A 16,448-nucleotide genomic window follows, 5' to 3' on the forward strand; every position below is an offset into this window, starting at 1 on the left:
CTTTCTCTAACATTCAAATCATGATTTTTCAAGGCCAAATATTCCAAACAAATTAGGCTATACACGCAATGCCAACTGCATTTATATCTTAAGACAGTATCAAAGCCCCCTGACCTGTTATCACTAGTGATGCAGGCAGCACACGTTCCTGTTGGTTCTTCACTCTGCTCATAGTAATGGGCATCCACATGGGCTTCCTCAGCCTTCTTCTTTAATATCTCTCCAAATTTATCTTTGCCAATGCACCCAAAGAAAGTTGCAGCTTTGTAAGGGCTCTGAATCATCCACTGCAGATTGACAGGGAAAAAAAAGAACACAACACCAAAACCCACCAGTTAGCATTCCTGGTATATTAGTTTTTGCCAATTTTTCTTTCCACTCACCATATTTCTGTGACTAGAGAGCATTGTGACTTACAGAACACTTGTATGCCTGAAGTAAAAACATCTGGTACATCAAGGGAGGGAAGGTCAGCAAAGAATAAAAAAAAAATTACCCTTAATGATCCCACTGAGTGTTTAATACCTAATGTAAAACTTAAATACATGTGGTTCACTATCACATAAAGTAGATTAGTATGTTTTTACAAGCTATTTCAAAAGAAGTTCCCTTGCTCAAAGGAGATGCCCCTACACTTACATTTAATTAAGCAACGTACAGCCTCTTTAAAGAAAATTTATAAAAAAGGAAAGACAAAAGAAACAAAATCCCCCCAAAATTAAAAAAAACAAACAAAACCCAGAGAGAGCACATAAGGAAAACAATACGTTTGAGAAACCTAAGAAGAAACATTGTGCAACATTCACAATATATATAAAAACTAAATGGTACTGAAAATAACCATTTGTGTCTACCATTTAATTATATGCAAAAAAGGAAACGCTCCCCATTTACATTGTTAAACCATGCATGAAAATCTCTATCTCCAACTTTATTAGAGCAGTTTTGTCACTTGAATTCTAAAGAAAGAGTATAGCTGTACAGTGTTGCTAAGGTGCCATGTTATTTTCTAAAACTCCCCTTTTATTAATAGAAAATATGTATCATTCAACTCAATGTAAATCCATTTTGTGCAAAGTTAAAAAACAGCATTTAGCAGCAACGCAAAAATCAAGAGTGAACTGAAAAAATAAATGTAAAGAAACGATCATAGGCCCTACTCTGCTGGTGGTGAGTCAACCAACTGAAGTCATTATAATTCACTCTAATTACAGTCAGAAAGCTTATCCACTCAATCTATAGTATGAATTAAAGGCTACATCAATTTACTGCTATTCTAAAACCCCACTTATAATTGTTTCCTAATCAAGATTTAAATAAACGATAATGTCTCCATTACAAAGCAGCATTAGTGGTAGCTGTGGGTTGTAGAAAGGTCAAGTAACTGACTCTCAAATACCTGCTTAGTCACATCTTTATTACTTCCAGCTCCAGAGAGAGGGGAAAAATATAATAATCTTTAGCCATGTAAAAGTCTTAATTAAGAAGGCTAAGGCAGACAAAAGTTGTAAGATCTCTTCCCTGCAGCAATTTATATATATATACACATATATATATATAGTTTAAGGATAAAAAAGATTGTGTCGTCAGATGGTGGCAGCGTTCAACCTCTCATTCATGAAACGCACACTACATGTGCTTTGTTAATCTATTCCATATTACTCTAAATTAATATAAATTAAGAAAACCCCAAACAAGAGAATTATCTAGCATATCCTTGTATTTTACATACCTTTGCACATGCATAACACACATTTGCACAGTGTTCATTTAGGATGGCTTAAGAACAATAATCTTTTATATTTGAAGGTATGGTTAAGTAGAATGGATTATTTAACATAACCAAAAATGTCATTACCTACTGTGACAACCTGTAAGCAAATACAGAACCGGTTCTGATAACAGAATCACCTGAAGCTGTGTGTCCTATGTTGAAACACAGTCCTTGCTCTTGCAAAGAAGAATTAATACAGATCATGACAAACAGTACTTACCAAAGCATCGAACTCCATCAGAAAACAAGCAATTTGAAAAAACATAAGACTTCAAACTACACCTTAGATTTACAACATTTTATCAAATGACATAACTTTTCCATCCTTTATATATAAAGTCTGACAACATTTGGAGCAGTAGTAAGTAACATTTCACATACATCTCTGAAAAAAGAATTCCTGTCAAGTATCACAGTTTTGGCTATTGGCAGCAGCTCAGTTTGAATTCAGATGTGATGCATGCCATATATAACTGTCACAATCCTTACTTTAGATGTAAGTAAAGTTATTCTTGAGAATCAGAACTCATTATCTAGGATTTCTGGAGATGAACCTCTGTATATTGTGCAGATCACTTCTTCCATAAGCAATAGCTCTGCTCTTGCTTATTTGAAACATAGGTATTACATAGTGGAGGAATATTCCCCCTCTGTAGATATTCTTTTCATCTGAACATCTGAGCTAAGTTAACCAACAGGGAAGATGGAGAAGTAGTTCATGGTGCTTCTGGAAAGGCCCCCTCATCACAGATCTCCAGTTACAAATTATCCCAGCTTCTTAGAATTATCTCCACATATTCCCACATTAATGGTAGTGAGGTGTTGCTAGTTACAGAACTCCTCCAAAAAGTCCCTCCTTTCCTCAGTTAAAAAACTACAGTAAAAGAAAAAAAAAAAAAAAGAACATCACATTACAAATTTGATGAAACTGAACTACAGGAATATCTCAGCAGTGTACCACTGAAGTTGCACCTAGTGGAAAGAGTCACAACAGATGTTTTTTGCATACTTGTGAAAAAACTAAAAAAGATAAAATAACACTTTCATGGACTCTGGAGCACTGTTTTAGAACCCTGGATGGGAGTTTAATTTTGAAAAACCTAATCTGGAAAAAGCAGGCTTCTATGGGCTGCTTCACATAACAATGTTGTTGTTAGCAACATTTTGGCTAAAACACTCTAAATGGGTATGGGGGTCAATGATCACAAGACGTTTATCAACAGTCATGCAGTATTACATCCAATATCAAATGAAGGCCAGTAACAAACTGCACACATTAATGCCAGGTATATGGCTACATAAACTGCAAATTCATTTTATAGATTTATGTGGAATACAAGATGTAATTGAATGAAAAAGACTCTAGCCAGAAACGGAAAATGACCCAGCTCAGCAGGCACTAGCATAATGAGTTAATTATGTAGGGTTTGGCTAGGCACTGAGGCAGCTATTAACTAACAGTATTGACAGTCTGGTCAGGAGAGGTTGGCACCTGGCCACACCATGAATCCTCACCATCACTCAAGAGATTTAAAGCTGTTAATGGCCCAAAGACAGAAGTGTCAAAATTAGGAACTTATCATGAAGAAACAAGACAGCCTCAGGACTGGGATACCACAAAGGAAATCCAAAATCTAGAGTGATTTATTAAGTCTAATGTGTTTTGCCATCCTAAAATTTTTCTCCTGTCAATGCAGCTTTGACACAAGGTACACACAAGGATGGACCCTGACCTTTTTTAGTTAGGATAAGCATCTGTGACAGATGAAAGAGCCTGGGAACTAGAACATCTTTCATATGTTCTCTTCAGTTAAAGAAATTACATTTACTTACACTAAAAGTAATTTTAAAAAAATAATTCTTGCATTTAGCATAGCGGTCTTAAAATTAGGATGATTTAAAAAAATACCATCATCTATATCAGATTACCCTATCCCTACAGGTACATCATTCCTTATGATCAAACACTGCAAGCAGCACTTCCAAAAGAGGCCGCTGCTGAAGGGTACACTTGAGAGTGACAGAAAGCTTCTCTGTATTTTCACGAGGCTAACTTTGGCTCACAGCAGGAGGAGTAGCTGTTCAACGTTTTTTTTCCTATCCGAGTTAACAGGGTGAACTCTTTCGCATGCTTTAGCTACCAGAGAAGGTGGCAATTACAAAGAACAGCAACATCCTTTTCTTGCAAGATGTTGAGATGCCAAGAAAATTTGGTAACAAGCAAAAATGAAGACTCACTTGTGACTTTGTGAGACTGCGTAGAGTTAATTCACATCATCAGACTCAAAGGTGTGGTACACCTATCTCCAGCTGATCAGGAAATAACTTTGGAAACCACTTTTCCCCCGAGTTACAGAAGCACTTCTAGAAGCACTTTTTCCAACACTAGAAGGGACTTGACTTTGATTGGCTACCCAGAGCTCTCAATAGAGAACAATATTCAAGATGAGTTTTACCTGTACGGTTCCTTACACTTAAAAAAGTGCCCCTTTATCTTACATGAAAGAAAAATCAGTGGTCACACAGAATTTAAAAATTGACATAAATTATTTGATTTGTAATTCCCAAGCTTATCCTACTTAGCTTGAGAATGCTGTGCTTCTGCACAGGGACAGAGTCCAGTATCCCACATCACATCACTTGATCTGCAATCAAAGCTTTTCTTGGCTGTTTCCAAAAAGTTCACTGAAGAGGAGAACCTCTACTTGAAAAAAAAGCAAAAATAGATATCTGATCTAATTTACTTCACTATCTCCAGTTGCAAAGATACTTCCCCTGTTAAAGAGAGTTTGCTACCTCTTAGTCTCAGTACACAATACTGTAAGATAAAAGGAAACATACTAATGAAGCTTAAGACAGGTTTACAGCCCCCTGAGTAAAACAAAGATCAGAAATTATTTCACTCTACTCCAACTGTATCCTTTACCGTAAGTGCTACTGCTAATTGGACAACATCAAGAATCAGAACAAGGCAGCTGACGAAGACACTATCAGACTCACATTGTTCCCCATCTGAACTCCTGAGCTCCTGAATTCTTTCCTTTATAAAGCTGCAGCCAGTAGTGCATTTCAACATTTGTCAGTCATCTCAAACTAACAATGCCAAAGCATCCAAAGCTTTGCTTAGACTGACATACCTTCTGCACATAGGAGCTTTCAGCTGTAGATTTGAATCCTAAATGCCTAGGAACTGACAACACAACAGGAAGCATTATGCCCCTTCACAGTGAAGGATCTTCAAAACTCATTAACACTGAATACAGACATCTGAAGTGCATCTGAAGTGCGTTATTTGAAGCTGGACGCTTCTCTGCATGATCTGTCAAATCTGATCTTATTTTAAATTGCAGCTCACAGAGGAGAGGACTCCAAAGACCTAAAATTAGCTAAGACTTAACATGCTTGCTAAAATCCAAGCTAAGCAATGTTAGCAACTACTTATGAAGCATTCCGTTTAGTAAATCAGAACCAAAATGGCTTCTTTTTATATGATACTATTTGAGGTATCTCTTACTTTTCTATTCTAGATTTCAGAATGAGTCCATACACTTCTCAGAAGGTTTCACCAGTCTGTTGTATCCCTAGGACATTTCCCATCACTGATTATCTACACAGACCATTAAAGAGCTCTCGTAAGTATTTTAAGGAATATTTTAGAAAAAGAAAACAGATAAAGTTTGTTAAGAAAAAACAAAATGAGAGAAAGTATGATTAAAATCTAAATAATTATATAGATATATCTTAAAACAGGGAAATTTAACACTGTCACTCTTCCAAGTGAGCTCACTTATTTCTTGTGAATCACGTGATACCCCTCAAGCACAACTGGAATGCAATATTCTGTTACCATCACACATACTACATAATTTTAAATCCCTACAGTGGTAGACTAACCCCAGCCAGCAGCTAAGACTCCACTGAGTAGTTCTCTCAATCCTCCCCCCCACCAGGGGAATGAGGAAGAGAATTGGAAGTGCAACAGTGAGAAAAAACACACATGGGTCAAGATGAAACGGTGCAAAGACAATCATTCACCACCTCCTACCAGCAGATTGATGCCCAGTCTCCAAGCCATGGCTAGCTTGGAAAAATCCCCCCTCCCTCCCTGTCTCCAACAGTTTATTGCTGACTATATTTCATCCTGTCTGGAATACCTCTTTGGTCAGTTGGGGTCAGCTGTCCCGGTTGTGTCCCCTCCCAACCTCTTTCCCAGCCTACAGCCTACTTACTGGGGCAGCAGAGTGAAAAGCAGAGAAGCTCTTGATGCTGTGCAAGCCCCTCTCAGCAATAGCTAAAACATCGCTGTGTTAAAACATATTGTTTTGGGAGCAAACCCCATATGGCTGCTATGAAGAAAATTAACTTTATCCTAAGGAGATCCAGTATACCTTACTCAAGAATCTGTGTTATGAGAACACAGCATCAAGACCATGGAAAACAGATGAGAAACTACAGTTCTGTTCCAACATCTTTGCAATCTTTTTTGCTTTTTTTTTTTCATTGGTCAACATTTAAAGATTGCAATGGTTATTATCACACAATGGCCATATAAGAAAAGGAAAAATTGACTTATCTTTATAAAAGCAGGCTTGCAAAAAGGAGCCCCATGTCCTGTATAGCAATTCTTCCACCATTAACTGAAGCTGCCAAACCTTGCATGAGGAAGTGATATTGTTAAAATGCATGACAACACCCTCAAGCAACTTCCAGTCAAATGGATAAAAGTGATGATATTTTTAAAAGGAAAAGACTAGCAAAGCCTCTCACTAGGACCAATATATACATCTTACCAAAATTTGGTTCTATCTAACATGTACTATCCAAATGTCTGCACAGGAATATATTTTGGTTTCAACTGGCACCACAAGTTGCATTTTGCTATAGCTTTTCAATTTAAGATGTCTGTCAAAACCCTAGTCATCCAGAATTAGTAATTATTAATTTCTACATTTTAAAACACAAAGCTAACAAACTGCTTCCCAAAAAAATCTATAACCCAAACAACTATTTCCATTGCTGCTATTCTTTTGCACTCCATTTCCCATTCTTTCCCTCTTGTTCTTCATCTGCTTGACCAATATTTTATATTTTGTCTAGTTTGTAAACAAATATATTGCTGAACAAGGAAATACAATCATATTTTCTGTAATTATACATGTAGTAGCCGTATTGTGCTTTCAATGTGGCTAAAAGATAGCTCTTTTACTGCACTCCTTAAATATTGGCCAGTCTAGGCACTGAATTCCAATTTTCCTTACTCCATTATCCTCTTATGCTGTATGTATAATGCTGCAGGGCTCTGCCTCAAATACCTGAAGTGTTGCAGCCTCTATTCTGAAGTTCAGTTCATCTCTGTTCTCTGAGGCCGATGGCAAAATGTCTCCTGCAAGACCTTACAAGACATTGTGATTGAGACCACAGCTAGCCTGGTGCCCTTCCCCACTGGAAGCACAGAACCTGAGACAACACCTCCTTGTTGTCTGATCTGATGTTTCCCTCCATTTCCCTTTCCACAATATTAATGTGGTCCCTTCTCAAAACCATGTAAAAGATGAGACACCTACAAAACAGGGCTTGTCACGCTAGTTCTTCATCGCTCAGATGACAATTAAATGGAGGGTGTCTTAACGTTAATTATTCCAGGTTTCCTTGGGACTCTTCCACAGCTGTTTCAGTGTGTACAAAATGTTTATAAAGAAATTTTCTGACACTACAAGTTATGTAGGAGGGTAAGGTTATCAATAAAAAACCCCCTCAGAGATACTAACTTCCTTGTTGAAGATTGTGTGTGAAACACGGTAAAGCAGCAAATAAAGTACCACAAACTAAAGTCTGTTTACTCTGTGTGGCTAGAAGTTGTGTTATTAAGCTGGCAGGCTTACTGGGCAACTGTACAGTACTATTAACCATGTCTCAAGCCTACTCTGTGTGTAAAGAATTAGCTCTTCATGGAGATACAGGGAAGACTGATAAGCATTTCAAGAGTCCTTTAAAATTCTCCAGTGTAAAACATTGTGTGTATTTAAATACTAACCTGTAAGTGAAATTGATATTGTTGCAAAGTACATTTTAGACATTTTAGGATATTTTGCATAGGATTTTGCATATCTATAACCTCGAAACAAACCTTTTCAAAATGCGTATGTCATTCTCACTCCCCTGCTAGATGATGTGAAGTCTCAATGAATACACCCACACTCAGAATGACAACAAAAAAATCCACTTCTTTCATTGTCTGGCAGCACAGAATTCATAAAGCACAAACTGTAAACAGCTGCCTATCAGCTTCTATCAGCAACAGTATCAAAAACAGATGGCAAAGGTCAAGTCAAAGTTTATTGACAATGATGAACTTTGACAGCCTCTATTAAATTACTTCTTCCTTTAAGGTGTATGTGATCAAAGCAGCAGAGAGATTTTCACTCAGTCACATAACAAGCTATTTGTTGAGATTGAAACATCTGGTCAATATCTGCTAACACTGCAATTTCATGCACAGTTAGCAATAGGGTACATTTCTTCTCTTCTTCTTAAAGGGTCCATAAGGGTGGCACATATGGCTGATCATTTCATTCAAAAAGGCTTCAACTCCAGGCATTACATACAATTGTCTCTATGCTTTATAGTATTTTAAGTCTACCTACCATCGTTTTCCATCATCGCTGCTGCCTGCTCTGCTCATTGCTATAAAAGCCCACAAATATGACAGAGCACTTAAAGCTTAACAGCTTTTGACTACTGGAGTTAGAAAGCAGTTAAGGCAAGGGAGTTTTTAGAGTGGCAGGTCTTCACCTATCTGTTGTCAAGAATTCCCAATGCATTAAACTGTTTACCAAAGCTTTAGTAACATGGATCATAATTTTTGTTGTAATAGCAAACCCTTCATTTATGAGGCATTCCCAAGCAATTAAAGATCACCCTTTTTATTAATTTATAATTTATTACACATTTTACAGACATAACATACAGCACACATTCTATTTAATGTCAATGTCTGATAATTATAAGAATTTGATTAATCATAATTCTATTTCATACTCGGAAATCGCAAGACACAAAATGTTACCTATCCCAAATGCTGAGAAATGCTTCCCTTTAAAATCGTGCATCTATGTTGCCACAGCAACAAGCAGTGGATAATGTGAAATGTACTTCACCCTTCCATTTCTAAATCCCTATCTTTTTGTTCAAGAAAAAGGAGGACTAGTTGCAAACATGTCTACAGAAAGTACATTTCAAAGAATTTTCTGTTACTATTAAATAACTCATTTTTAATCTGTTAGCAGCTGATTTCCACATCTCATTCCCACACTCACTGACTCCAAGCGGTATCTGAAACCTTAAAAGTTTACCAAGCAGTTGTAGAAAGACACTGGCTCTAAAACTCCTCAATGCAATTACGGATCATATACAGATGCTGCACCAAAGGCATAGCAGAGGGGTGGACAGGGAAGGAAGAAGATAGATCATCTTTACGTGGGGAAATCTACAAAAAGCTTTAACAGAGATATCACTGAAGATGCCTCGGCTTTTCTGGAGAGTGTCTTGATTTTAAGCACTATGGTATTTATTTAGTAAGTAATTATTTAGTGTTCTGAAGAAACGGGATATGCAGCCTAGATTAAAAAAAAAGAATTAGAATTGTCCACTAGAATTTGATGGGGTTTATATAAATGTCAAGATATGGCTTACAGGTAACAGAACATGTTTACAGGTTGTAAACATGAGCCTAAATAAGAGCCTGTCACACCACGCCACAATCAAGTCAGGAAAGCAACTAATTAGCTGTCATTTAGGACTAACAGCATTGGTGTAGAAATAATGTAGTTAGCCAGATTCTAACTGGGTTTTTTGATAGGACTGCAAAGAAGAAAATACTCCAGGAACTCCAAACAAGTTCAGAAATGATGGAATTAGCACTATTAAACTGCAATCTTTTTTCAAATATTTGTAAACTCAGCCTAAACTTTACTGTATATTTATGCTTACAGTATTGTGGTGAAGCACTCTTAACTAAAATGATAAGAAGTAGTTAATTTCTTTCAGTGTTAATAAAGAATTTCCCCCAGAAAAGATCAGGAGAACAGAAATTAAAAACCAAACAAAAATCCCAACCTCCCTAAAAAATGAACAACTTGTTCTCTCCTCTTATTTCAAGGCTTTCTCTCACTAGACTAGGAGGCCTCTGAATAACCAACACAAAAGTGGAAAGGTGGTATTAGGCTTTGAGTCATCTCCATTATGAATTAATATTTCAGGACTAGACTCTACAAAGAGTTATCCCACATACTCCAGTTGAAAGCAGTGCTTGGCACTACCTTAATTTCTCTGCACATAGCTCAAATGGTCTTGTGAGTTATTTTCACAGAACAGATAATTTAGTCACTGACTCCTGTGTATTTCTGAGAGACAACTGCAAAACACTCTTAATTTGTTTTTTCCTAAATTCAATCGCAGCTAAGACAGTCTACATTTGACTCCTATGATTAGCTCAGCCTCAGCACTAACTCTCAGTCCTAATTTGGCAGGAGTGGAAGGCAAAGGGAACTTTACATTTACCAGAACGCTAATTTTGATTAAAAAGAAAAAAAGCTGAAAAAAGAGAATTAATTATCTTAACTGTTATTAACTGTTGGCTTCAAAAATCACAGGATTGGACCTGATGAGCTTTATCTTTTGTACAAGAAATACTTTTTCAAACTCAAATATTAAAACTAACAGAAAGAAGACAGATATACATGAAACAGTAAGGAAAAGATGCTTTGTTGACAGCTATACAGCCATGATCCAGTTAATAATCCTTCAAGTGGGGTATAATTTTAAATTAACAATTTACTTTCCAGGTTTCCTTTTAAAAGCTGGAAAGCCCAGATCCAGTGGTGATTTCAATTAATCCAGTTTAACACTGATGTAAATTTATTCACTTCAATAGAGTCCTGCATGATTTACGTAGATGCAAATGAACTCAAATCCATACCCTGTATATATGGTCTTTTCATTTGGTAATATTAAGAAAAAAATTATTTTACCTAAAGAAGTATCTATCTGCAAGTATGTGTGTATAGCATCATTATTTCACTGTTTTAAAAAAGTATATGATATCATCTTCCACAATGCATGTATTGACCACTATTATTAAACTGTAGTAGTTCAGATAAGATTGACATTCCGTGCAGGACATACTTTAGGTTTACCACTTCAGAAGTTTAAAGAAAAATAAGGAAACTACGTCTCATCTGTATTATAGAATGAGTAACAATAAAATGCTACATTTTGAAAACAAATAATTTATGAAACAGATTATAAAGCACTGTGTCTTTTTTTTCCATCACAAACCAAGAACAAATTAGAACTGGAATTCCTGTTACTATAGCATTTATTTTTAAAAATAATAAATAGATCTTCATTTAAAAAATATATTCTCACTACAGCCATCATCCCAAAAAAGTCAAGTTGCAGGAATAGCTCACTAAGCATTTAACTTGTGTATTCAAATTTGCTTCAGATCATGTAAATCACCTTTCATACCACTCAAATACCAAAAACCATCAAGTGTCCAGAAAAACTTTTAGTGTAGGCATTTCAGTTCAGTCTTATGATCCTACTGGGGACATGATTCTAAAATATGGACAAAAATACCATCTCTGAAAATCTGTTGATCTTCAGTCTCCCAAATTCACATGTTTAGAATTTTGTAATTTATTTTTTGCTGTATTTTGGAATGCTTGTTATTGATGAAGAATAACAGGATAAGAGTGAAATGCCAATTCACAGAATCACAGGATAAAGGTTGGAAGGGACCTCTGGAGATCAACTAGTCCAAGCCCCCTGCCAGAGCAGAATCACTTAAAGACAAGAGGTGGAATAGCTAACACTGAAAAAAAAAATTAAAATAAATTAGATAAATAGCTGGAAGGAACAAAATGTACTCTACGACCTTTTTGTTCCTACTAGTATCATAACCAATAGCTATTCCAAAAAAAACATATAAAAGTGAATGAAAAATCTTGTGGCCAAAATTTGGTGTGATATAGTCTTGGCCTGTATGTGTCATAGAGGACATTCAGCGCTATTACATGAGACAAATCTTCAGCTGATGCACTAGGAATACAGTAACTTTATTAATTGTTAGAAAGTCTGATTTTCTCCCTCATGGGTAATTCCAAATATACATAATTTTCTGCTCTTCTTTATAATAAATGTGTCATAAAATATATCCATCTGAGCACACAGAATAGTTCATTTACTTTTTTAAAGAAATATTTTTATGCATGTTTTATAGAAGAAGATGTAAAACAGTCTAAGCAATAATGTAATTCTATCTCTGTTGTTTTCTCCTTAGGGGCATTCAGGCAAGCCAGCAACCCCATATCTTGCTTGTACTGGCTACAGAATATGCTAATTGTGAACTCTTAAGATCTAACATATTGGACAGCATGTACTTAATCTGAAATCCTACCTGCATACGTGCTAATTAATTTGGATCCAAAATGATCATACTATTATTTTGATATATTGTATAATTTTCTGTAGAACACAAAATCCATTATATTGACATTTATTTAACTAACATCTACAGATTTGTTTAACATCTAAGGAAAACTGAAATCAAGTTTTTTCAAGCTATAAATATCTTGGGATATTTTCCTTCTCAAAAAGATAAAAACCGCAACATATTTTAAAGGATTCTTTCTAGAGTTGTTGGATATTGTCATTATTGTTAGCTGCTCTACTAATGTTAATTACATCATTACATGATTTCCCATGGATAACAACTTGTAATTCCATCTACTTATTCTCTATAGAGGCAGAGGAACACAGTAGATTAGGATGCTGTCAAGATGATAAAATGACATTGAATGCAAATTTGTATTTGTAATACAGCATGCAAGATTTGGAAATGCTACTTAAAACAGAAGCAGCAAACTAGCTTCAGGCTCTGAATGTATGCTTCAGGCAGCAAATCTATGAAAAAATTCTAATACATTAGAATATCTGAAGCAACAACAACAAAAGATTCTATCTAAACTTCATTAAAAGGGAACCTGTCATTAAATCAACAGAAAGATAAGGACAAGTATCAATGTTAAAGCACTCACCAGTTTTAACACACCATTTCTTTTGATGCAAAAGCTAACAAATAATGATATAAAAGGTTAAAATAGGAAGTCCTTATTTTTAAATTTCCAGAACAAATTTCTAAGCCTTTCAGATACTTTTAACCTAAAAGCCAATTTTCTGCTCATACTTGTATTGATGAAACCTGACTGATATCAGTGGGATTATACCAGTATGGATTAAAGGAGAATTTGGTCCTATTATCTCAATTCTGGTAAATTATTATACATAGTATGTGACTATTCAAGACTAATTCCTTGAGATACAAATACATTGCTCTGTTAGTAGGCTGTGAGGACATTCATTAGTAACTGTAAAGCAATTTGAAACTGAACAGACCAGATCAATGCCAGGTATTGTTATGAAAGCACTGTCTATGCATAAGATTTTAAAGCCAACATCACCACTTTTTATTCCTAAGAAAAAAATCTATTTTTTTTTACCAGTTCAGATAAAAAACTTACTTCTATAAAAACAAAGCAATTTAATATTAATTCTGAACAAGGTGAAATTAAGTTAGAAAAAGAAAAATTGTTCCTGCAGAGCCATTATTTTAACAATGTTGAAAGCATTCATGACTTTATTAACATGACATAACCTCCACTCTATAAAACACTGTAGAGATTTGCTGTTATCCCAATTTATTTCCTAATTATTCTTAAAACTATGGCCATGTGATTACTCTTATTTTAGGACTAAACCAGGACTAGACAAATTGTTACTGCAGGCTAAAAGCAGACTACTACTGGCCAGCAGCAGCACTGGCCAGCGGCAGGAGGTCACCTTTGTAGACACCTAGGTTTATAACACATTTATTCCTATATTCACACTTGACTGTACCAGATATCAAAGAGCAGAAGTTGCCCTGTGGATATATAGTAAGAGATGGCCAGGACGGGCTCTCTCTGTGTAGGGTCTCATTCTCCAAGGGAGAACGTATGGATTATATACTGCCACTTCATCATAGCATCTGACTAGGAGCTATTTACCACCAACTGTCATGCTTCTACTTTTACAATTTATTTACTGTTCTTTTGCTATTTTGAATTTTACTATTATTTTCCAGAAAAGAAATGTAGCTATCACACAAGGATACAGTGATTTTTGTAAGGCTAAAATCTGTTACGTTCTGGGTTTCACATTGAAAGAAATTTCAGAGGACTAAGATTAGAATTATCAACTTCTCAGAGGGTGTGACAAGTATTTACAATGTTTAAATTCAGCCTAATAAGGTTAATATTTCTACTGATGAAATTCAACATGGTAATGAAGATTCTTCATTTTCAAACCTCTCCAGTTTCCTCCTGGAAGTGCACATCCCCTTAGATTTGTTCTACACAGATTCCATATAGCTGACCAGAACTTTATTTCTTCATTCTATTTCTATGGACCATTTCACAAGTCCATGAGTGCTTTTAGATCACTTGTATCCCCACAGGCAAACACAAGGCAAATACAATGCAATAGCCTCCTTCAAAGGGTAAATTAGCAATGAACTCAAATTCAGTTTAGTTCAAGTCAACACCTTCCGCAGCTGCTCCTATTCCACCACCATCCCAAAACCAATAGAAAGTTACAAAGAAAACTAGTAGTACCCACTTACAGATAAGCTTTAACAGACCTCTGTATCATGCTTGGTGTGTCTTAATCTAGATTTATCAATTCTTCAGGTAGCTCCCTCAAAGAGGAGAAATAATTGCCATAGTGATGATTCCTTCTAGATTCAGCAATACTAAAAGTTCACTCTTTAGCAGCAATTATTTTGATGAGTTGCCTCTCTACAATTGAGCCTCAACATACCATCTTCTAGAGCTTTTTACACACAAGCCAAAATAAACATTTTATTTTCCAAGAACGTATTTGTTAAAATCCCACTCTGACCCAGTATTTTTACATTTTGGAAAGTTTAAGATGATAAATGTAGGAAAACAATGTTGTTACAGTCATTCCTGCAATTAAATTTGACTTATAGCATAATCATGTCAACTTATTCTTCTTAAAAAAAAAGTTTCCTCCACCAAAAGCCAAAAGTAGCATTCTTAAGTCACGGAACTGTATCTAATTTCCTTGCTAATCCATTATCCATTTTAACAATTACTAAAGTCTGAGCAAAAGTTATCAGTTTTAAGAAAAGAGAGCTAGAAATGCATCAAAACGGATATCTTGGATTGTTCTGGAATGACGTTTTAAAAAGAAAATGACTCTACAGTTCTGTAGGCTTTATATTCAGAAGATATGCATGTAGGAAGCTGTAATAATGCTTTTAACCCTGACCTTACCAAAGATCTCTCACACAGCCAAGTCCAGGTGTTACAACAGTAAGTTAACCTTCCACCATGAAAACAACACCTAAACAAGAAAAAAAACCAACCAACCAAAAATCCTCAAAAGCAACAAAAAACTTGATACAGAAGTCTAAGCTTATTCCTCAAGTGCTTTAGATTCCTTAAAAAACAGAACACAAATCTCCTCTTAAATTCTTTTTGAACTGTCAGTCCACACCACTGGCAGTTTGTACATAACAAGTTTAGTATTAGCAGATTGCATTCCTGTACAATGAGTAACAACTAAAACATAAAACAATTCAGGGAAAATTCTACAGCACAGTGATGAATTCTGACAACTGGCAGTGTGAAATGACTGATCCTACTTCGAGAGTATTAATTTCTATCAAGTATGTAGAAATCAGCACATTTATGGAATTCAGAGTTTAATGTTGCATATGAAATTTCTATTAAAAGAAAAATCACATGTTTTGGTAAGATGTAAACTACCTTAAAATAAAGAAGCAATAATAACTACACTAAACATATGAGACTGAGCATTACACAGTCATTCTATATTTTATTTTGCCACTTCAATGACTTAAATACATCTCAAGATGTACCTTCTTTATTGCAACACAAAGCTATTGCACAACAAACTCCTATGGCAGGAGAGTACTTTAGTTCACTTTTATAAGCATGTCACCAGAAGATGACATTCACTTAGCTAATTTCCCCAGTAAAAATTCTACTTTTCTGTCCAGGAGAGTACCTCACCCAAAGACGTCCTACCACAGCTACTTAGAAAGCAACCACAAATTCTTCTCCCTTGAACAACCTGAACCCTTGAACCTGAGACAGGGTCTCCTTGAACTGTAGCAATGAAATGAATGTACCTGGAAGAAGACCAAGCTATTGTCACTAGTGCATGGGTAAAATATGTTCAGTCAGTCACAATAAATTCTTTCCAGGTATGCCTTGCTGCTTCCATCAGAATATATAAAATCATTGTCTTCAACATGCATAGAAATTTAAATGAAAGGCGAGCATTGATAAGCAATTATGAAGCAATTTTCCTTTGTATATTTTGTACCAAACTCCTATGGAAGCATAAAATTTCATTCAGAGAAGATGACAGAGAATAAACAACTTTAACATTTATTTCACTATACTGTGTCATACCATACAGAAAAAATACTGCTTACTTAAATTTAGCTAAAATTATATTCGCTTAAACCAGGCAATAAATACTATATATACAACCACTATTATCTCTACAATTTATTGTATTC

The 16,448-nt window shown here is 35.4% G+C and overlaps 1 protein-coding gene across 2 annotated transcripts in view; it reads right to left on the reverse strand.

Moving 5' to 3' along the window:
* Positions 1-16,448, reverse strand: part of ADK (adenosine kinase) — a 286,337-nt gene that overhangs the window by 151,991 nt on the left and 117,898 nt on the right. For both annotated transcript variants that reach the window (XM_084265348.1, XM_084265349.1), the window contains exon 5: positions 115-287. In XM_084265348.1, the coding sequence (XP_084121474.1) occupies positions 115-287 (173 nt within the window). The remainder of the gene's footprint in view (positions 1-114; positions 288-16,448) is intronic.

Source organism: Gallinula chloropus, assembly GCF_964237585.1.
Source record: "Gallinula chloropus genome assembly, chromosome: 5".
NCBI classification, from domain to species: domain Eukaryota; kingdom Metazoa; phylum Chordata; class Aves; order Gruiformes; family Rallidae; genus Gallinula; species Gallinula chloropus.